The sequence below is a fragment of the Mobula birostris genome, chromosome 12 (assembly GCF_030028105.1).
Source record: "Mobula birostris isolate sMobBir1 chromosome 12, sMobBir1.hap1, whole genome shotgun sequence".
Classification (NCBI taxonomy): domain Eukaryota; kingdom Metazoa; phylum Chordata; class Chondrichthyes; order Myliobatiformes; family Myliobatidae; genus Mobula; species Mobula birostris.
The window spans coordinates 28503424-28526177 of NC_092381.1; the positions used below are offsets into that span (position 1 = coordinate 28503424).

The 22754-nt window shown below is 42.7% G+C and overlaps 1 protein-coding gene across 1 annotated transcript in view; it reads right to left on the bottom strand.

Annotated features, from left to right (window-relative positions):
• Positions 1–22754, bottom strand: part of frrs1b (ferric-chelate reductase 1b) — a 72841-nt gene that overhangs the window by 42894 nt on the left and 7193 nt on the right. The window contains exons 2-3 of the mRNA XM_072274609.1: positions 6600–6796; positions 1557–1705 (exon numbers count right to left, since the gene is read on the bottom strand). Of these exons, the coding sequence (XP_072130710.1) occupies positions 1557–1705; positions 6600–6795 (345 nt within the window). The 5' untranslated portion in view covers position 6796. The remainder of the gene's footprint in view (positions 1–1556; positions 1706–6599; positions 6797–22754) is intronic.

Below are 22754 nucleotides of genomic sequence, written 5' to 3' on the forward strand. Positions count from 1 at the left end.
GGGAAAAACTCTCTGAGAGTGCTTGGAGAAAACCAAAGTAGTCACAGGGAGAATAGGAAGATTCCACCCAGACAGCAGTAGAGGTCAGGATGGGCATCATGTAAACTATACAGGACTACAGGTAGGGATGTCTCAATGAAGGAATAATCCTGATTGCCACAACGTGGGGAAGCCAATGCAGGCAATTGATCATTCCTCTACTACCTAGTCCTGCAGACTGAAGAGGAAGTAGATAAAATCACCTTGTGGACGGAAGTTTGCGTGACTTCCCTAATACAGCCGTAAACTATCATAGATGGCAAAGATCACCAGCAGACGCCTAAGGGTCCTAGCCTCAGGAGGGTGTCCATGACCATGATCCTGACCTTTATGAGGGAACACTTGAAAAGATATATTTAAAGTTTTAGGAGATATAAAATCTCCATGTTGGCATGGCAGTTAAGTTACTATGGCAACACACACAAGATGCTGGAGGAACTCAGCAGATCAGGCAGCATCAATGGAGAGGTATAAACAGTCAAAGTTTCAGGCTGAAACCCTTCATCAGGACTGTTTATACCTCTCCATAGATGCTGCCTGACCTGCTAAGTTCCTCCAGCATTTTGTGTGTGTTGTCTTGGATTTCCAGTACCTGCAAATTTTCTCATGTTTGTGAGCTAAATTACTGTAATAGTGACTCAGGCTCCCAGAGTTCAATTCACATCATGATAGACCTGGAATTTAAATCCAGTTAACAATTTTGTGGACTGTGATGATGAACATCAAATTATCAGATTGCTGTAGAAACCCAATGACCTTCAGGGCAGGAAATCAGCCATCCTTGACCAGTCTGGATTTGGATGAAACTTGACTCACAAATGTGTTCGTTCATAAATGTCCTTTGAAATGGACTTCCAAATCCTTTAATTCAAGGACAATTGAATGCTAACTTTGCCAAGGATGCCCAGGTCTTGAAATATGAGAAAAAAATGCAGTTTAAGAGTTGCCCATTTAATGCCACAGTTTCTGGGCGAAGTGTTTCATAAAAGCTAGTTGTTTCGCAAGTCAGAACTGACATTTTTGGTATGAATGAGGTTTAAATTTTTTGATAGCCAAATGTTACTTGTTATGCGATCATTGATATAGTTTAAGGGAATCTTACATCAGAAAAAAAGGGAAAATTAAGGCAAAAAAAAAAATTGGAGAACGCAAATTTGTCAAGAAGGACTGAGACATCTAGAGATTGCTCTACTCTGGGTAAATCAAAAATTTCAAAAACACGGTACTTTCTTTAAGAGGTATGTGAATGAACTTCTTGTCTTTTTACTTCTTTACTTGCCTCAACAGACTTATGATGATCTATTTGATTACCATATGATGATCTCTACTACAATTTGAATGGTTGCCTGGAGGTTGAGGACTGAATTAGCAAACTAAAGACAATGATCTGGAGGAACATATTCAAATCCCACCAGCAACAGGAGATTTATGTCCTACAGTCGATTATGAACAAAAAAAAAATTTCCTGGTCTAGTAACTTTGCACCAGTCTTAAAATTCACAAGATGGCATACACACTTTCACACCCCCACATGTCAAGAGTTGGGAGTTCTGATCATCAATCAAAGTAAAGTTCCCAAGAGGTCCAGCATTCAGGTCATCAGCATCTCGTGCTTGTATAAAAAATCCTTGGAGTGAAGTTCCAGACTGCCTCACGGTGAGGGTAACTGCAACCAAGGGAAAACAGTTTGAGATAGGGGAAGCAAACAGCCCACAAACAAGCAGTCATCATTACTGTATTCAGTAGTTGACCAAGAGTGATGAGAAGGGCGCCAGGCAACTTCCTGTCAAGTGGACAGGAAAATCAGTGAGAGGTTCATCCCAGGCTTTCACAGGTGACCAGTTCAAAAGCTGAAATAAGCCTGTCACATCAGCTTTTGAATGTCAAGGAAAGCAAAATAGAAGGAAAAAATCCATGGGATGTGTTTTTTTCTTCTAAATAAAATCCATTCACATCTGCAATAATTCATTACCATATTTGCATCATTAATATCTATCTAACCCTGTGCTCATTCAACCCATTGTTCATGACAATGTAATTAATTAACCTAAAAACTTTGATACCTTTAATGACTGAATTACTTTGGAGGTGGTCAGCGTAGAGTGTCTGTGAAATCCCAATCACAATCAAAAATAACTATTTTCCCCACAATTGATTTTATTTCTTCAAGACTTTAGTCAAATGTTCCCTTCTTCAGACTTTGTAGAGAAGTTAGTTGACAGTGTGGCTAGGCATAGCCCAAATACTATCTATAAATTTGCTGATGATACAACCATTGATGGCAGAATCTCAGATGGTGATGAGAGGGCATACAGGAGCGAGATATACCAACTAGTGGAGTGGTGTCGCAGCAACAACCTGGCACTCAATGTCAGTAAGACGAAAGAGTTGATCTTGGACTTCAGGAAGGGTAAGACAAAGGAACCCACACCAATCCTCATAGAGGGAAGTGGAGAGAGTGAGCAGGTTCAAGTTCCTGGGTATCAAGATCTCTGAGAATCTAACCTGGTCCCAACATATCAATGCAACTATAAAGCAGGCAGAACAGTGACTGTACTTCATTAGGAGTTTGAAGAGATTTGGTATGTCAACAAAAACACTCAGAAGCTTCTATAGACGTACTGTGGAGAGCATTCTGACAGGCTGCATCACTGTCTGGTATGGTGGGGGGGGGGGGGTAACTGCACAGGACTGAAAGAAGCTGCAGAGGGTTGTTAACTTAGTTAGTTCCATCCTGTGTACTAGCCTACAAAACACCCAGGACATCTTCAAGGAGCGATGTCTCAGAAAGACAGCATCCGTTATTAAGGACCCCAACACCCAGGGCATGCCCTCTTCTCACTGTTACCATCAGGTAGGAGATACGGAAGCCTGAAAACACACACTCAGCGATTCAGGAACAGCTTCTTCCCCTCTGTCATCCAATTCCTAAATGGACATTGGACCCCCGAGCACTACCTCACTTTTTTAACATATTATTTCTGCTTTTGCACAATTTTTTATCTATTCAACATACATATATTGTAATTGATTTACCTATTTATTTATTATTATTTTTCTTCTGTATTATGTATTGCATTGAACTGCTGCTGCTAAATTAACAAATTTCAAAATACATTCTAGTGATAATAAACCTGATTCTGATTCTGAATTAAAACTGTTGAGAACTAGTCTAGGCACCAAACGTTAAGAGGAGAAGGCAGGAAGATGACGCCAGCAAACTACACTACCAAAGGCGAGATCCTCAAGATGGGTCCTGAAGAAATTCTTTTCACTTCTTTTTATTTCAGATACGGTTCTGCTATTGTTAAAGCCTGTAATCTACATTCTGGCGGTGTGATTTCAGGCCAATTGGGTGATCTGGTGCTTTGCTCTCTCCGAGAATCTTTCACAAGGCAGCATGGAGGCCAGGAAGCCAGAAGGTGGGGCGCGAGCCCATGATCAACTCCACTTCTTGCCAATCTCACTGATTAAAGTGTTGAGGAAGATCAAAATCATCAGAGACGGGTGTGGAAGGCGAGTGAGCATTCAGCACCATCTACCAGTCTCTCATTCATTTGAAGATGGCGGTGTCTTGCTTTCTCTCACATGCTATTCCTGGGGGAGGGTCCTTGCATTTGAGTGACCTCTTTCTCCCTTGATGCCGTCTGTGGATGGTCCCGGAGCAAGGTTTAATTGATGCAGGTTGTTGGACTCTAATTCAGACTTTTGATGTGTTCTAGTTCTAGTTCTTGTTCTGGTCACTTTTTTTGTTACTACTCATAGGCGATTTTTGAATCAGATTGGCCCGCAGATAAGGAACGCTGTACTGAAATATGCCTTTTGAGTTTGTGTTTTATGTTCTGTGTTTTCGCTCTTTTTTTTGTTACTGTTTGGGTGATTTTGTTGCGCTTGGGGAAGGGGTTTGATGTTTGATGTTTTCCTTTAAATGGGTAGGTTCCATGGTTCTTTGTTTTCTCACTGTCTGTGGGGAAGACGAATTTCAGGGTTGTGTACTGCATACATACAGTGCCAATAAAATGTATTCACCACCCCTCTGGAAGTTTTCATGTTTTATTGTTTTCCAACATTGAATCACTGTATATATAATGTGGCTTTTTTGACACTGGTCAACAGAAAAAGACTCTTTCATATCAAAGTAAAAACAAATCTCCACAAAATGGTCTAAATTGATTACAAATACAAAAACACAAAATTATTGATTGCATAAATATTCACCTCACTTTAATATGACACACCAAATCATCACTGGTGCAGACAGCTGGTTTTAGAAATCACATAATTAGTTAAATGGACATCTGTTTTTGGAGACCTCTGTGCAGTCAAATTGATTCAGATGATTGTAGTAAAAATATACCTGTGTCTGGAAGGTCTGACTACTGGCGGGTCAGTATCCTGGCAAAGACTACACCATGAAGACTACAGAACACTCCAAACAACTCCGCAAAAAGATTGTTGAAAAGCACAAGTCCAGAAATGGATACAAGAAAATTTCCAAGTCACTGAATATCCCTTGGAGTACAGTTAAGTCAATTATCAAAAAGTGGAAAGAATATGGCACAGCTGTAAATCTGCCTAGAGCAGGCTGTCCTCAAAAACGAAGTGACCGTGCAAGAAGCGGACTATTGAGGGAGGCCACAAAAGACCCATGATAACTCTGAAGGAGTTACAAGCTTCAGTGGCTGAGATGGGAGAGACTGTGCATACAACAACTGTTGCCTGGGTGCTTCACCAGTTGCAGCTTTATGTGAGAGTGACAAAGAGAAAGCCACTTTGAAAAAAACACACATGAAACCTTGGCTAAGGTTTGCCAGAAGGCATGTGGAAGACTCTGAAGTCAGCTGGAAGAAGGTTCTATGGTCTTACGAAACCAAAATTGAGCTTTTTGGTCATCAGACTAAACGCTCGGTTTGGCATAGGCCAAATACCACACATTATCAAAAACACACCATCCTTACTGTGAAGCATGGCAGTGGGTGCACTATGTTGTGGGGATGCTTCACTGCAGCAGACCCTGGAAGGCTTGTGAAGGTGGAGGGTAAAATGAATGCAGCAAAATACAGGAAAATCCTGGAGGAAAACCTTATGTCGTCTGCAAGAGAACTGCGTCTTGGGAGAAGATTTCTTTTTCCCAGCAAGAAATGACCCCAAGCATAAAGACAGTGATACACAGGAATGACTTAAAACCAACAAAGTTAATGTCCTGGAGTGACCATTCAGAGCCCAGGCTTCAATCCAATTGAGAATTTGTGGCTGGATTTGAACAGGGCTGTTCACTCATGAACCTCATGCAATCTGAAAGAGCTTGAGCAGTCTTGTAAAGAAGAATGGAGAAAAATTGCAGTGTCCAGATGTGCAAAGCTGGTAGAAACCTATCCTCACAGACTCAAGGCTGTAATTGCTGCCAAGGGTGCATCTGCTAAATACTGACTTGAAGGGGTGAATACTTATGCGATCAATTATTTTGTGTTTTATATTTGTAATTAATTTAGATCACTTTGTTGAGATCTGAGATCTGTTTTCACTTTGACACGAAAGAGTCTTTTTCTGTGATCAGTGTGAAAAAAGCCAAATTAAATCCACTGTGATTCAATGTTGTAAAACAATAAAACATGAAAACTCTCAAGGGGTGGGGGTGGTGAATACGTTTTATAGGCATTGTACTTTGATAATAAATGCACTTTGAATCTTTGAAAACCTGCTCTCAAGTGATTGTTGGTATTTTCATTGGTGTGCATAAATGAAGTTGATTATCACCAAGATGGTCATAGAAACTTGTGGGTGATGGTTTACATCAGGATTCACTTCACCATGAGGTTCATCACTTGTGATATAGTTAGGCTCAAGGAGCATTAATGAAGCCATAATTCAAGTTGATCCAATAGTTCTCTGTTTATAGGACAGAATATCTTCAGAGTACATCTCATCCCATAGCAGTATGAAAACAAACTAAAAAGCATAGAGAGCATTCCGAATATTATAACACAGCTAAAAAATTATACCTGGACATGTTTTGCTTTAAACTTTAAAAAATAGATTTCAACAGAAAAGAATACCTGAAGGTAATTATAGCATAAACTTAAACACAAGATATTCTGCAAATACTGTAAATTTTAAGTAACACACGGCAAATACAGGAGGAACTCAGCAAGTCAGACAGCGTCTATGGAGGAAGCAAACAGTCAATGTTTTGAGCTGAGACCTTTCATCAAGACTGGAAAGGAAGGGGTCAAAAGCCAAAATAAGAAGATGGGGTTGGGGGGGGGAGTGAAAGGAATACAAGCTGGCAGGTAACAAGTGAAACCAGGTGGGAGGAAAGAGAATGGATGGGGGTTGCTGGGAGGTGATAGTTGGAAGCAGTAAAGGGCTGAAGAGGAAGGAATCTGACACTGGCATCTTCCTCTTTCCTTTCCAGTTCTGTTGAAGGGTCTCAGCCCGAAACATTGACTGTTTACTCCCCTCTCTGGATGCTGGCTGACTTGATTTCTTCCAGCATTTTGTGCTGTATTGCTATAACATAAATATGACAGGGACTGTTTAGCTATTAAAACTTTTCGTACCTTTTATTTGATCACTAGCATCGATTTCATGTTTGTCCACAGTGATGATGGCAGGGCTTGATGATATCTGAGGAATGGCACCATGCTTTGGAATCATGGAGTCACAAGCCACAGTCACCTGACCATTTCCAAAGCCAACGATAGGTTCCACAAATATGCTAAGCACAGCAAGCAGACCAGGAATATGCTGCCCCATACTAGTGTGGGATCAGACAAGAATCATGTTAATTAATTTTAATTTCTATTGTGTTAGCAAGTTTTTCACAAGCAATTAGTAATACTTGTACTGTTAATGATAATCAACCACTTGGTTAAAAACAAATTGTTGCAACTAGCAGAAAACTTTAGTTTATTTCCAGTGTCAAACCCGTCTCACTTGTGAGTCAGAAGGTTAGGAGTCATGTGCTGATCTAAATATTTGCTTACACTAGTCACTGTGTTTTAATGGGAGACCATAATGGATCCAAAGGGTGGCTAAAATTAGAAAATCAGAGAATTTTAATTATAAAAATACATATAATGTTTTTGATCAGAGCATTGGGAGTGGAAAGCAAGATAAATAAATAAAGTACTGAGAACATACTGTACATACCCGTAGCACCAAGGGAACACATACCAGTCTTCATAGAGGGATCAGAAGTGGAAAGAGTGAGTAATTTCAAGTTCCTGGGTGTCAACATCTCTGAATCTATCCTGGGCCCAAAATATTAATGCTGTTACAAAGAAGGCACGGTACCGGCTATACTTCATTGGGAGTTTGAGGAAATTTGATATGTCGCTAAAGACACTTGCAGATTTCTACAGTTGTACCATCGAGAGCCTTCTAACTGGCTGCATCACCGTCTGGTATGTGGGGGCTACTGCAACAGGGTGGAAAGAAGCTGCAGGAAGTTGTGAACTCAGTCAGCTCCATCATGGGCACTAACCTCCCCAACTTCCAGGACATCTTCAAGGAGTCATGTCTCGAAAAGGGAGCATCCATTATTAAGGACTCCCATCACCCAAGACATGTCCTCTTCTCATTGCTAACATCAGCTTCTTCCCTTCTGAATGGACATTGAACCCATGAACACTACCTCATTATTTTTGCACTACTTATTTAACTATTGAATATAAAAGTATATAGACACAAATATACTTAGCATAATTCACAGCTTTTATTATTGTGTACGACAATGTACTGCTGCCGCATAACAACAAATTTCACAACATATGTCAAGTGATACTAAACCTGATTCTGATTCTGAATTAATTTTGGGAACCTCCAGGTTAGTGTATTTTCCATATGGTGTGGTATGAAGAGTACTGATGAAGGATCTTGGCCCAAAACATTGATATCACCTGCATAGATGCGATCTGGCTTGCTGACTTCCTCCAGCATTTAATGTGTGTTGCTTTGGATTTCTAGCATCTGCAGATTTTTTAATGTTCATGTTGTATGACTGTCAGGTGTCCTGTCGGCCCTCACACACCTTACCCCCCTTCCACACAGCAAGGTAGATGTAAAGAGCCTTGGCGTAAAACATAATCCCTTCAGGTTTGAGAAAAATAATAAATCGGCCATGATAGAATGGTGGAGCAGACTCAGTGAGTCAAATAATTTAATCCTGCTCTTACGGATATTGATAAAATAACTCATTTGCATTGGTAAATTGGTTAATTATTGTCACATGTATCAATGTATAGTAAAAAAACATTTCTTGCGCATCATTCATACACATCAATTTATTAAAACAGTGCATTGAGGTAATACAAGGTAAAATAATAACAGAATGCAAAATAAAGTATTGTAGCTACAGAGAAATTCAGAGCAATTACAATAAGGTCAAGGTCACAACAAGATTGATTGTAAGGTCAAGAGTTCTTCTTTTTGTACTGGGGAGCCATTAAATATTCTATGGCAGTAGGGTAGAAGCAATCGTTGTGCCTGGTGGTTCATGCTTTCAGGCCTTCATATCTTCTGCACAAAGGGAGGGGGAAGATAAGAGAATACCTGGGGAGGGAGGTGCCTTTGATTATATTGGCTGCTTTACTGAGAAAGCAAGGAATGTAGACAGTCCAAGGAGGTTCAGTGAAAATTTTTAGGGATAGAGCATAGAATAGACCCTTCCAGCCCTTCAAACCACATTGCCCAGCAACCCCAATAACCCCAATTTCATCCTAACAAAATCACGGGACAACTTACAATGGCCAGTTAACCCACCACGTACTCCACGGGGTGGAAGCACAAAGATAGCATCAGAGAATACTTTCAGGATACAAGCAGTAGAATGAGTTGTTAACTGGCTTCAGGACAGAAAGCAGAGTGGGAGTAAAATGCAACTATCCATCGTTGAGCAAGGCAAAACAGTGATATTCCACGAGGATCAAGGCTGGGATCACAGCTGTATGCAATTTATAACTGAAAGATTTACATTCTCAAATCAAAGACATAGTTACTAAATTTATGATGGTATTAATCTGTTTGTGATGAAGGGCAGTCATTCATGAAAAAGATTGCAATAAATTACAAGGAGCATTTAAAAAATTGCAACATAGCCAAATAATTAGCATGTTAATTTTAACACAGATAAATGCATGGCAATACATTTTTGGAAGGATCATTAGAAAAATCACTTATTGTTTGTGCGATATGATATACCAATCTCTCAAAGTTGTGTCACAGGTTTGCTTGATTACTATAAAAAAACAAACCCAACATAGAGATATATTTCTGAAGGGAATGAATTGAAAATTGGTGTGGTTATGCCAGACTGCATTAGACTTTGGGTAGATTGTAGTTTAAAATTATTGCATACAGTAGTGGTTAACATATTATGGAAAAGATATACAGGCACCTGAGATAGTGCAGCCAAGATTTACAAGGATAATATCAGGAAAGTGAAGACAATTCAAAAAGAATGAATAGACTGTTTCTCTTTACTCTCGAGAAAAAAAGATTGAGGGGTAACCTAAAGGAGCGGCTCAAGGATTTTGATAGAGTGGATGCAGGAAGGATCATTTGTTAGTGAGGAGGCACCTAATGGTGGCAATTATCATAAGATAATCACTAAGATATTCAATAGTGAGTGGTGAGAATATGGAACTTCCAGGGGAGACTGGACAGGCACATGAGGGAAGAGGGGCATCGGAAGTTTGAGTAATAGGTGCAGCCTTTATATTCCTACATATCACCCTCCATCAGTTGTCTCCACCTTCATGTTTCTGTTCTGACTAACTAGCTTTATCTGCCCTCTTTACTGGACTTCTTTACTTACTCTGCCTCCAGGTGACCCCAACCCCACCCACTGCCTCCCCTGCCTGGCTCCATCATCCTTCACCTTTCCACAGTCCATCCATCACTTGCCATTGTCTCACCACTCCCCCTCTTCTACACTGGCTATCTTTCCTCTATGCTCTCAGTTGTGATGCAGGGTCTCCACCCAAACAGTTGGTAATTCCTTTCCCCTACAAATGCCACTCAGTCTATTGAGTGCACCCAGCAAATGGTCAATTTGCTCCAAACCTGACCATCTATATTCTCTTGGGTATCTTTCGAATTTATGTAATCTCAAACATTGACAGGCAGTATTATTCACTCTATTTTTATAAACTTACTGCAGCACATCAGCATATGAATGGTTGGAATATTAGTTAACAATTTATTGATCTGTTCACCCACCAAAGTCAGGGATCCTTGCTCTTGTAGGCAGAAAGTTACTGGTTTTCTTGGAGACAATAGCAAAACCTGCAGTCAGAAAAACAACTGGAACCACAGCTTAGAAGATTTTGCTGTAGTCCTGGTTTATTACTTTTGCATTTAAACCAACCTCTAAAATGTAATTATCAACAGCATTATAATTTCAAACTTGTCATAAAATTTCTTGAAGAAATAACTGATTTAATCCTTTATAATATTTTAACATGAGAGTTATTAATTGATCTTAAGTTCCCCAACACAACAGTTGGTTCTTCTGCCTCAGAACTCCAGAGGTCTGGGTTTGATCCTGATCCTGGATCCTGCCTGTGTGCAGTTTCTACATTTTCCCTGTAGCCGTTTCGGTTTCCTCTGATTGTTACAGTTACCCTCCCGTTTCTTAAAGATCTGCTGGTAGGTTTAATAGGCTATGTACAGTCAGTTACCCGTTAATGGTAAATGAATCAAAGGTAGCGCATTTACCCGAGTCAAGTAGGATGTTCTTTCAGGGGGTGATTCCCTTAATAGAGAACGTCTGTGTGTGACTTCGTTTAACATGGGGAGGCTAATGCACGGGCAGCCACCACGTGGTCCTTGACAGATCAGGGTCAGGGTCCAGTGGCATGGAATGCAAGATAACTGGGGACCCTTCACTGATGCAGCCTTCCTCAGCCTTCACTGCCACTGTGATGCGTCATCATCTTCCGCCAGCTCCACCATTAAAGCCTTGGTTGGGATCACTCTTTGTTTGGAACCTGCCCCCTTCACCTTACTGCCATGGGTGACCCTACCAGGAGCTAGGCTCCAGATGGCGTCACTTTCAGGATCGCTGGAATTCACAAGCTCGTCCACCGTGACAACGATCCTTGGAGAAAGTGGGGGTGAGTGAGAGCAAGTAGCCGGGCTACAGAGAAGGGGAATGGGACTAATGGGATCACTCTGTTAGGAACTAGCATGAACCTAGCAGACTGACTGGCTGCCACCTGTCTCATAATGAGTAAGTTAGATTCCAAGGGACTGGATATCTGACCTTTAATGGAATGGTGTTACTGTACACCTCCCCTGTGTGTTACATTTGAGGATTGTCACAACTCACGAATCTAATTCTATGCCACACGCATGACTAACAACATTGTCGCCATGTTGATACTGTTACCAATGTATAATGAAACTAATCCCTTTGGCTGAGACACAACACCATAATTTATGGGCAGGATTCAGTTTCATGGAAAACTAGACAGGCACAATGTAGAAAATTTTCCGGAAAGAGTTGTAAATATATAATGATCTGCTCACTCTCAAACCACCAACTCTTTCCCACTGGCTTGCTCTTTTCCAATTAACTTGAGAAATTAAAATAACAAGGAATGGTTCTCAGAGTTCTGAGCAAGTGAAGATTTGCCCTGAAAATCAAAATATCAGGAGGACCCAAAATTAGAATCAATTCCAGGGCTCAGGGCATAATTCTCTTCTGATGGTCCTATCATACCCACTGAGTATTTTTAGCACTTTGTGTGATTGTCTTCCAAAGCAAATCTTCCATTATATGAATTCAAACTTGGTCAGGTGAATACAGTTTGTCCAGATTTTATTAGCACCGTAAAGATAAGACATATGTAATGACATCTTCCTCCTCACTGTAATCAGCAGAGGCACACCTCAGGGATGTGTGCTCAGCCCACTGCTGTGCACTCTCTACTCATACAGTGTGGCTAGGCACAGCTCAATCCATCACACCATCCAAACATTCGCTGATGACACCACTGTTGTTGGCAGAATGTCAGAATTGGATAAGGAGGCATACAGGAGTGAGACAGATCAGCTGGTGGAGTGATATTGCAACAAGAATCTCAGGCTCAATGTCATCAAACCAGGGAATTGATTGTCGACTTCAGGAAGGGAAAATCGAGAAAACACACAGTAGTCCTCGTTGAGGGTTCAGCAGTTGACAGGGTGAGCAGCTTCGATTTCGTGAGGTGTCAATATCTCAGAGGATCTATCCTGGTCCCTACATATTGGTGCAATCACAAGGCATACTAGCGGTGAAGTTTCGTTAGGAGTTTGTGAAGATTTGGAATGTCACCGAACACTCTTACAAATTTCTACAGATATTGATGACACCTTCGAGAGGCAGCGCTTCAAGAGAGCGGCATTCATCATTATAACCCTCACATCCAGGACATGTCCGCTCTCGTTAATACCGTCAAAGAGGTGCTTGAAGACACATACTCAATATTATAAGAACAGCTTCTTCCCCTCACCACCAGATTTCTGAACCTATGAACACCCTCACCTGGTTATTTGTCTTTTGCACTATTTATTCATTTTGTAATTTATAGCAAATAATTAAGTCTTGCATTTTACTGTTGCTGTTTATAACAAATTACACACATATGTCACAGCGAAGAAGGGCCACCAGAGAGTTGGCTGAAGAGGTAGAAAGGGGAAGCTTTTGGCTATGGCTGAAGAGGAGGAACAAAAATTGGGGGAGTGTCATGGTCCAGATCGGGGTCCCCTTAAATTTACTTTGTTTATGTTATGATCCGGACCGTTGACTCCCTGTTTCCCTTTGGTTCCCTGTTTTCCCGTGTTCCTCGGCTTTGGTGATTGGAGGCAATTACTCTCGACTGAACCGGTAGTTCAGCTGTTCAGCGCAAAAGCGTCTGCAAAGTCACCAAAGGTACGGCGTGCCAATGTCATCTGGCCGGAGCAAGACTAGTCTCCGCCCGAAGTGAGTGCCGGTAATTCGCCTTTCCTCACCGGAGCAACCCTGTCCAGTTACCTCGCCAAAGCGAGCCTGCGAAGTTTCCTCACCGAGGTGGGTCTGTCAGTTAATCTACCGGAGGGAATCAAGAACCGCTGTCTACTGTTCCTGGGCTGAGTCGAGAGCTCGCCACTACCCAGAGGCTCCAAGTCAAGTCCTGGCTCCGGGGGCATTCAAGTACCGAGTCGAGTCCTGCCTCCAGTGGCTTTCGAGTTCTGAGTCGAGTTCTGGCCCCGGCGGCTTCCAAGTTCCAAGTTGAGTCCTGGCCCCGGCGGCTTCCGAGTTCTGAGTCGAGTCCTGGCCCCGGCGGCTTCTGAGTTCCGAGTTGAGTCCTGGTCCCGGCGGCTTCCGAGTTCCGAGTCGAGTCCTGGCCCCGGCGGCTTCCTAGTTCCGAGACGAGTCCTGGCCCCGGCGGTCTGTGATTCCTGTCCTACCCCACTGTCTGAATCCCTTCTCTGCCTCTTTCGCCTCTAGTCCTTGCCTGCACCTCGGTCTAGTTCTGTCGCTGGAGCTAGATAGGTACTGTCTGGTGTGCTTTCGTGTTGGTCTTGTCTTGTCCTCACCTCCATGGGGTAAGTCAGGCTGTCTTGCTGTTGCCCCGTGGGGAGTCATGTCTTGTCTTGTCTTGTCCTCGCCCACGTGGGGTAAGTCTGGCTGTCTTGCCATTGTTCCGCGGGGGGTCATGTCTTGTCTTGTCTTGTCCTCGCCTCCGTGTGGTAAATCAGGCCGTCTTGCCGTTGCCCCTCGGGGGGTCATGTCTTGTCTTGTTTTGTCCTCGCCTCCATGTGGTAAGTCAGGCCGTCTTGCCGTTGCCCCTCGGCGGGTCATGTTTTGTCTTGTCTTGTCCTCGCCTCCGTGGAGTATTCAGGCTGTCTTGCTGTTGCCCCATGGAGGGTCATGAGTCCCGGCCCTATGTTCTGTACCCAAGGAGGGGTCCCGGCTCTCTGTTCTGTGTGTGAGTCCCGGCCCTATGTCCTGTACCCAAGGAGGGGTCCCGGCTCTCTGTTCTGTGTGTGAGTCCCGGCCCTATGTCCTGTACCCAAGGAGGGGTCCCGGCTCTCTGTTCTGTGTATGTGTCCATGGTTCCATGTACCTGCTCTCCCGAGACCGAGGCTCTGTTTTCCATGTTCCTCCTCTCCCTAGCCCATGTCATGTCCATACCTGGTTCTGGGGTCCGAGCCCGAGGCAAGACCCAGGTACTGGGTCCTTGCCCAGTCTCGGGCTCGGAGGCCATACCCTAGCCTCTTCATGTCTCCTTTAGTTCTGGGAGCCGATTCCGAGTCCAAGCCTAGACCCTTGGTCCCAGCCTAGTCGTAGTCCTGAGTCCTTGTCCTGTTCGCTATTCCTGCTTCTGCTTTGCTCTCCTGGTATCAAACAATAAACTAAATCTAATTAACCTCACAAGATGTGTGTTACATTTGGGTCCACCCTCGCTCCCAATGCCCCCGCCATTGTGACAGGGAGAGCCTAATCACAATGAAAGCTGCAGGAGTGGTAGGGAGACGCCTCTACGACTTCATCGCCACCGGGAAATGTCCCAGGGCTAAGAGAGCCAAATCTCCCTCAATGAGTGGTGGTCCCTAGCCGATGACCTAAGGGCGCTGTTGGAGGAGCTGCTGGCAGCAATGCCAAACACATCGTCCTGTAAATTTCACTCAGAATTAGGCCATACAACACATTGTGTCTGCCCGCCTTTGGATCATGACTGATTTATTATTCTTCTCTGCCTTCTCCCCGCCAGATTGATAATTTACGGATTTGATTAGCTATATTTTTTGTTTGATAATGCATCTTGCTGTTAGTGAGACAGCACAAAGTGGTTGTTCTTGTTATCAGATCAGGGAGGGACAGATGTACACTCGATTGGAATATATTTTACTGTTGGAGGGGAGCTGTTTTCACTGGCTTCGCGTAATCATGGAACAATGCGCCAGAAGCATCTTAATCCCCACGCCATCCCCTTCCATCTCTCTCGCAAGACTAACAATTTAAATTTTGCCAGCAAAATGAGTCTCCAAAAAATGAGCAATGAAACATTAGCTCCTGAATTACGGCCAGGTCTTCAACAGAACCTGTCAACCCCGTTTCTCCTTCCACAGATGTTGCCTGACCTGCTTGGGAGCATTTTCTGGTTTCATTCATGTTAGTGTTTTGAGGACTACCTCGAAACCCCGGCGGGATTATTTCTGCAGCGATGCGAATTTCCTGCGCGATTGAGTTGATAGCAGGATTGCGGAACATTTATAAATAATCCAGTTGTCAGACGGACGAGCTTTACAGTTCGCAGGCTTTGTGAAAATGACCGAAAAAAGAAAGCACTGAACCGCAGGAGAAAGTAAAATTTAAAATCCTCTTTATTCTAATTGAACGCGATCTTATTTTAACTTATTTTTACGCACACCAAGGTGGTTATCATCACTTCCACTTCCGCACACTTTTCCCTTTTGTGCGCTCCGTTTCCTTCTGCAACGGACACACACACACAAACTACGTACCGCACTAAATGTACCAGTAAGTACATTTTTACTGTTTAAACATGCAGGAGGCTCCTCACACTTACCTGGGTACTTGGAATTTGCGTGCCTTTACCAGAGAAAGACTCCCATCAGGTTGAGATGGGGCCCTGCGCTCTCAGATAACACGAGAAACTAAAATTGAACGAGCAGATCAGTTCTGAAGTTACCTGTTACTGACTTGAACCTGTCGCTCCTGGCCTCGTTCTCAATGCAGCGTTTCCATGAGTCTTATCCAGACCATTTTACTTTATTTTCATCTCTGAAGTCGTTTCTTGTATGGTCTGAGTAGCCCGTCTGGAAATTCTTTCTGCTCAACTGCTCCCATGTAGACTGTTGCTCTCAGTTTGCTGATATCTGAAAATACCTTGCCTTAAATTTGGGAACCAAGCCGACCAGCGTGAATTAGACAAAGCAGTGGTTCCAGTACCTGTACTAGACCTTGGAGTCACTCTCCTGGGAACTTCTTGGTGGATTAGCTTTTGCAACATGACTCATGGTTTACATTTGCTATGTCAAATTTGGAGCAGATCTTTTCCATATTGTAAAGAGTTCAATGATCTGACAAGCACAGCAGAGGTAAGCACTAAAGCAGCTAGATCCTTTCACTTTCCCACTCACCTGGCTTCATCTATCACCTTTCCCTCCCCCCACCTTTTAATTCTGGTGTCTTTCCCCTTCCTTTCCCGTCTTGAAGAAGAGTCTTGGCCCGAAATGTTGACTTTTTGCTCATTTCCATAGCTGCTGCCTGACCTGCTGAGTTCCTTCAGCATTTTGTGTCTGTTGCTTTGGAATTCCAGCACCTGCACAATTTCTTGTGTGTATGTTCAAGTTCAAGGTTATTGCTATTCCGCTATATACATGTTCAGCTGATCAAAACATCATTTCTCTGGAGCCAAGGTGTAAAACACAGTGCAAATAGTCACACGAGCACATCTAATTACGATCCAAGACATACAGTCACAAAATAATATTAGCACAGTCCCTGAGTGGCATGGCATGGCCTGACGATTGACAGGTTGACATGAAGTACAAGATGCATGTTTATATAAGACAATATAATTGTTACTGACAGCGTTCTAATAAAACAGGCAGCAGATTAAATGTGCGAAACTGTAGCATAGAAGATGAAAAGTGACTCGTGCAGGATGAGAGTGTGTCGGTGAGTTGAGAGGACAAGGAGTACATTTATGCTGGGTGGAAGCAGGGTGCCTGGGGGAAGATGCTGTTCACTAGCCTAACAGTTCTTGTTCTTATGCTGGGGGAGGAGGTCAAGGAGCCTGTGGGAAGTATGAGAGGTATGTGTGACAATGCTGGCGATGCAGCACTTCTGATATATGCCTGGGATGGGTTGGGAGGGAGAGGGAGAAAAAGATTCCCTGATGATGTTTCTAGCAGCCTTCACTATCCATTGCAGGGTCTTGCATTGCAGTTCTAATACCAGACAGTGATGCAGCTGGTCAGCACACTTGCATACACTTACCAATGAAATCCTAGAAGCAAGTGCACACAGCGTAAATATTTCAACACTGTACATTGATAATTAGAAGCAAGAGCAAATAATTCAGAGTTGTAGTTATTCTACTGTTGGATCTGTCCAAAGCTTCTCTCATTTCTATTCAACACAAATGGATAGGGTGGTAAAGAAGGTGTAGAGCATGTTTGTTTTCATCAGTCAGGGCACTGAATATTAAAAGTTGGAAGCCCTGTTGCAGTTGTATGAATCTATGGTTATGGTATGTATGATAAATGAAACATCTGGAAGTTTTGGAAAGGCCTCAGAAGTCATTCACCAGGATAATCCCTCAAATGGAGTATATTAACTATAGGGATAGTCAGTCATATTCCCAGGATGGAAACATCAAATACCAGGTGACATAGGTTTAGGAAAGTTTAGGAAAATACCAGGTGACATAGGTTTAGGTTCAATTCCTGCCACTGTCTGTAAAGAGTTTGGACGTTCTCCCCATGGCCACATGGGTTTCCTCCGGGTGCTCCAGTTTCCTCCCACATTCCAAAGGAGGTTAAATGGTCACATGGCTATAATTGGGTAGCGCAGTCCTATTGGGCCAGAAATTTCTGTATCTCTAAATGGGTGATGGAGTGGAGATACATTGCTAGCAAAGGAGGCATATGGTGCTCCTTCCCTCCATTAGCCTGTAGGTCTCCCTAGGGCAAGATATAATACCTGCAATCAGGGTCATGTGAAGCCATGGGAGCGGGTGGTGGATGGTCATGTGAGCAGCTGGTGCACATCACAGGTCCTAATTATGCAACCACTAATGCCAGGCAGACAATGTGTGAAGAGTATTGATAATGGCGAGGGTCACCTGTCTTGTAAAAAGACACTGCCCAGAAGAAGGCAATGGCAGACTTCTTCTGTAGAAAAACTTGCCAAGGACAATCATGGTCTTGAGACCATGATCGGCTACGTCATACAACACGGCACAGGATGATGATGATGACGACTTCTAAATAATAAAAAAACAAATATGACAGCAAAGTTTAAGAGGCAGTTAAACAGCCTATGAACAAGCAGGGAGAGAAAAAGGAAATAAACCACAGTATATGCAGGCAAATGGGATTAGTTTGGTTTGGCATCATGGTCAGAAGGCCCTTCCACGCAACATATCTGTGCCAACCATGATGCCATGAATCATTTATCTATTTAGTTAGAGGTACAGCATTGTAACAGGCACCTCCATTCCACTGAGCCCATACCACCCAATTACATCCATGTGACCAATCAAACTACTTTGAAATATGGGAGAAAACCAGATTACCCACAGGAAACCCACATGGTCATGGGGAGAACATATAACCTGCTTACAGACAGCGGTAGAATTGAACCTAGATCACTGGCATTTTAATTGTGTTATGCTAACCACCATACTACCATCATGCCAAACTCTTCGAACTAATTCTTGTTTTCTTCTTCACATATTTTATGTAGTCAATGTGAAGTATTGACTTTCCTGTTAAAGCTACTCACACTGTCTTTAGAGATAATAATGGAAAGGTGAACTGCAGAGTCGAGACTATAAGTGTGCAAAGTATTGTTTGTATTATTAAAGTGTGTCACCAACAGGTATAGAAACATTGAATGTTAGAAATTTCAAGCTTAATGAGAAAAGCTGGTGGCGCACTTGGACACAGCAGCCACTCTGGGTCCAATCAAAGTTGTACTCATTCGTCTTGTATCTCTTTTTTATGATTGCAAGTTGCTGCAGGATACTAAGAACATCAAGTGCTGCAGGGCTATCCCATCAGTGAGTTGCTCGACAGCAATGGAGCTGGACCTATTTGTACCGTTGTTCTGTTGTCGCCTGGTTTTGTTGCATACCATTGTGTTCACAATCCAACAAACAGAGTGAGTGATTGTCTTTGTCATTTTTATTGTGATTGCAGGACCCTATTGGGCATTGGTAACATAGAATAGCTCAAATCAGTTTCACTGGTTCACCTTGGTTTTGGCAAGCACTAGGCCTAGGCCAAGGCTGCAGTGTCGCCTATTGCAGCTGTCCAGGGAAAGAGATCCAAAGCGATGTGGGGCAGAGCAGGAGCCTCTGTTGGGCATGTTGGAATCCGTACTGCGTTGGGGTTGACTCCTCCCAGCTGTGCTCCTCTCTCGTGTTCACTCAGTGGAAGAACAAGCTGAGTTCAGGATAACCTACAGACCTGTCACTCCGGGACTTACCATAGAACCACAGAACATTACAGCACAGAAGCAGGCCTTTTGGCCCTTCTTGGCTGTGCCTAACCATTTTTCTGCCTAGTCCCACTGACCTGCACACGGACCATATCCCTCCATACACCTCTCATCCATGTACCCTCCAAGTTTTTCTTAAATGTTAAAAAAGAACCCGCATTTACCACATCATCTGGCAGCACATTCCACACTCCCACCACTCTCTGTGTGAAGAAGCCCCCCCCCAATGTTCCCATTAAACGTTTCCCTCTTCGCCCTTAACTCATGTCCTCTGTTTTTTTTCTCCCCTAGGCTCAGTGGAAAAAGCCTGCTAGCATTCACTCTATCTATACCCATCATAACTGTATATACCTCTGTCAAAACTCCCCTCATTCTTCTACACTCCAGGGAATAAAGTCCTAACCTATTCAACCTTTCTCTGTAACTCAGCTTCTCAAGTCCCGGAAACATCCTTGTAAACCTTCTCTGCACTCTTTCAAACTTATTTATATCCTTCCTGTAATTTGGTGACCAAAACTGTACACAATACTCCAGATTCGGCCTCACCAATGCCTTATACAACCTCACCATAACATTCCAACTCTTATACTCAATACTTTGATTTATAAAGGCCAATATACCAAAAGCTCTCTTTACGACCCTATCTACCTGTGACGCCACTTTTAGGGAATTTTGTATCTGTATTCCCAGATCCCTCTGTTCTACTGCACTCCTCAGTGCCCTACCGTTTACCTTGTATGTTCTACCTTGGTTTGTTCTTCCAAAGTGCAATACCTCACACTTGTCTGTATTAAACTCCATCTGCCATTTCTCAGCCCATTTTTCCAGCTGATCCAAGTCCCTCTGCAAGCTTTGAAAACCTTCCTCACTGTCCACTACACCTCCAATCTTTATATCATCAGCAAATTTGCTGATCCAGTTTACCACATTATCATCTAGATCATTGATACAGATGACAAATAACAATGGACCCAGCACTGATCCCTGTGGTACACCAGTAGTCACAGGCCTCCACTCAGAGAAGCAATCCTCCACTACCACTCTCTGGCTTCTTCCATTGAGCCGATGTCTAATCCAATTTATTACCTCTCCATGTATGCCTAGCAACTGAATCTTCCTAACTAACCTCCCATGCGGAACCTTGTCAAAGGCCTTACTGTAGTCCATGTAGACAGCATCCATTGCCTTCCCTTCATCCACTTTCCTGGTAACCTCCTCGAAAAACTCTAATAGATTGGTCAAACATGACCTACCACGCACAAAACCATGTTGACTCTCCCTAATAAGTCCCTGTCTATCCAAATACTTGTAGATCCTATCTCTTAGTACTTCTTCCAATAATTTACATACTACCGATGTCAAACTTACCGGCCTATAATTTCCCTGATTACTTTTAGAGCCTTTTTTAAACAACAGAACAACATGAGCTATCCTCCAATCCTCTGGCACCTCACCCGTAGATACCGACATTTTAAATATATCCGCCAGGCCCCCTGCAATTTCAACACTAGTCTCCTTCAAGGTCCGAGGGAATACCCTGTCAGGTGCTGGGGGTTTATCTACTCTGATTTGCCTCAAGATAGTAAGCACCTCCTCCTCCTTAATCTGTATAGGTTCCATGACCTCACTACTTGTTTGCCTTATTTCCATTGAATCCATGCCAGTTTCCTTAGTAAATACAGACGCAAAAAAAAACCATTTAAGATCTCCCCCATTTCTTTTGGTTCCATACATAGCCGACCACTCTGATCTTCAAGAGGACCAATTTTAGCCCTTACTATCCTTTTGCTCTTAATGTACCTGCAGAAGCTCTTTGGATTATCCTTCACCTTGACTGCCAAAGCAACCTCATGTCTTCTTTTAGCCCTCCTAATTTCTTTCTTAAGTTTTTTTTTCACTTTTTATACTCCTCAAGCACCTTATTTGCTCCATTTCCTATACATCTCTCTCTTCTTCCTTATCAGAGTTCCAATATCCCTTGAGAACCAAGGTTCCTTATTCTTATTCATTTTGCCTTTAATCCTGACAGGAACATACAAACTCTCCACTCTCAAAATTTCTCCTTTGAAGGCCTCCCACTTACCAATCACATCCTTGCCAGAGAACAAACTGTCCCAATCCATGCTTTTTAGATCCTTTCTCATTTCTTCAAATTTGGCCTTTTTCCAGCTTAGAACCTCAACTCGAGGACCAGATCTATCTTTATCCATGACCAAGTTGAAACTAATGGTGTTATGATCACTGGAACCAAAGTGTTCCCCTACACACACTTCCGTCATCTGTCCTAACTCTAATATTGCATCCTCTCTAGTTGGTACCTCTACATATTGATTTAGAAAACTTTCCTGAACACATTTTACAAACTCTAACCCGTCTAGACCTTTAATAGTATGGGAATCCCAATCAATCTGTGGAAAATTAAAATCCCCTACTATCACAACTTTATGTTTCCTGCAGTTGTCTGCAGATTTGCTCCTCCAATTCTTGCTGACTATTGGGTGGTCTATAATACAACCCCATTAATGTGGTGATACCTTTCCTGTTTCTCAGCTCCACCCATATGGCCTCGGTAGACAAGCCCTCTAATCTGTCCTGCCTGAGCACTGCTGTAACATTTTCCCTGACTAGCAATGCCGCCCCACCACCCTTCATTCCTCTGCCTCTTTCACGTCTGAAACATCGGAACCCTGGAACTTCAAACTGCCAGTCCTGCCCCTCCTGCAGCCAAGTTTCACTAATGGCTATAATGTCGAAATTCCATGTGTCAATTCACACCCTCAGCTCATCAGCCTTCCCCACAATACTCCTTACATTGAAATAGACACACCACAGAAGATTATTACCACCACATACAACCCCTCTATTTGTGACTTTGCATGAACTTTTAACATCATTTATTTTCATCCCCACTCCACTATCTGCTCTGGTACTCTGGTTCCCATCCCCCTGCAAATCTAGTTTAAACCCTCCCCACTTGGGCTATATTATTTTTTTTCTTTGTGACTACATGTTTTCTTGAAATCATAACCATATGTTCTATTTGCACTATGTGCTATGTACTACGTGCAGTGTGCTATTTATAATGCATTTTGCAACTTGGCCCTGGAGGAACTCTGTTTCATTTGACTATATTCATGTATGGTTGAATAACAATTAAATTTAAACTTGAAACGAACTTGAAAATGTGTAAGAGTTTTAATGAAATCATTGCTGCCAAAGCAGAAGGTAACAGAGTAACCAATCTGAATGCAGAAACACATTTCTCTATTGACATAGATTAGATAGCACAAAGGGTAAATAGAGTGGGAGATTACTTATGTGGAATATAAACTATATGGTGCATCTCTTTGTTCAAATAGCCTGTTTTTTTATATCCTATTCATTTTGATATGAGATTTGAGAAAGAGAGACCAAAAAGAAACTCACTTTACACAGCTATGGTTCTGAGAAATGAACTGCTGAATTTATGACTAAAATAGCCAATATAGTGTAA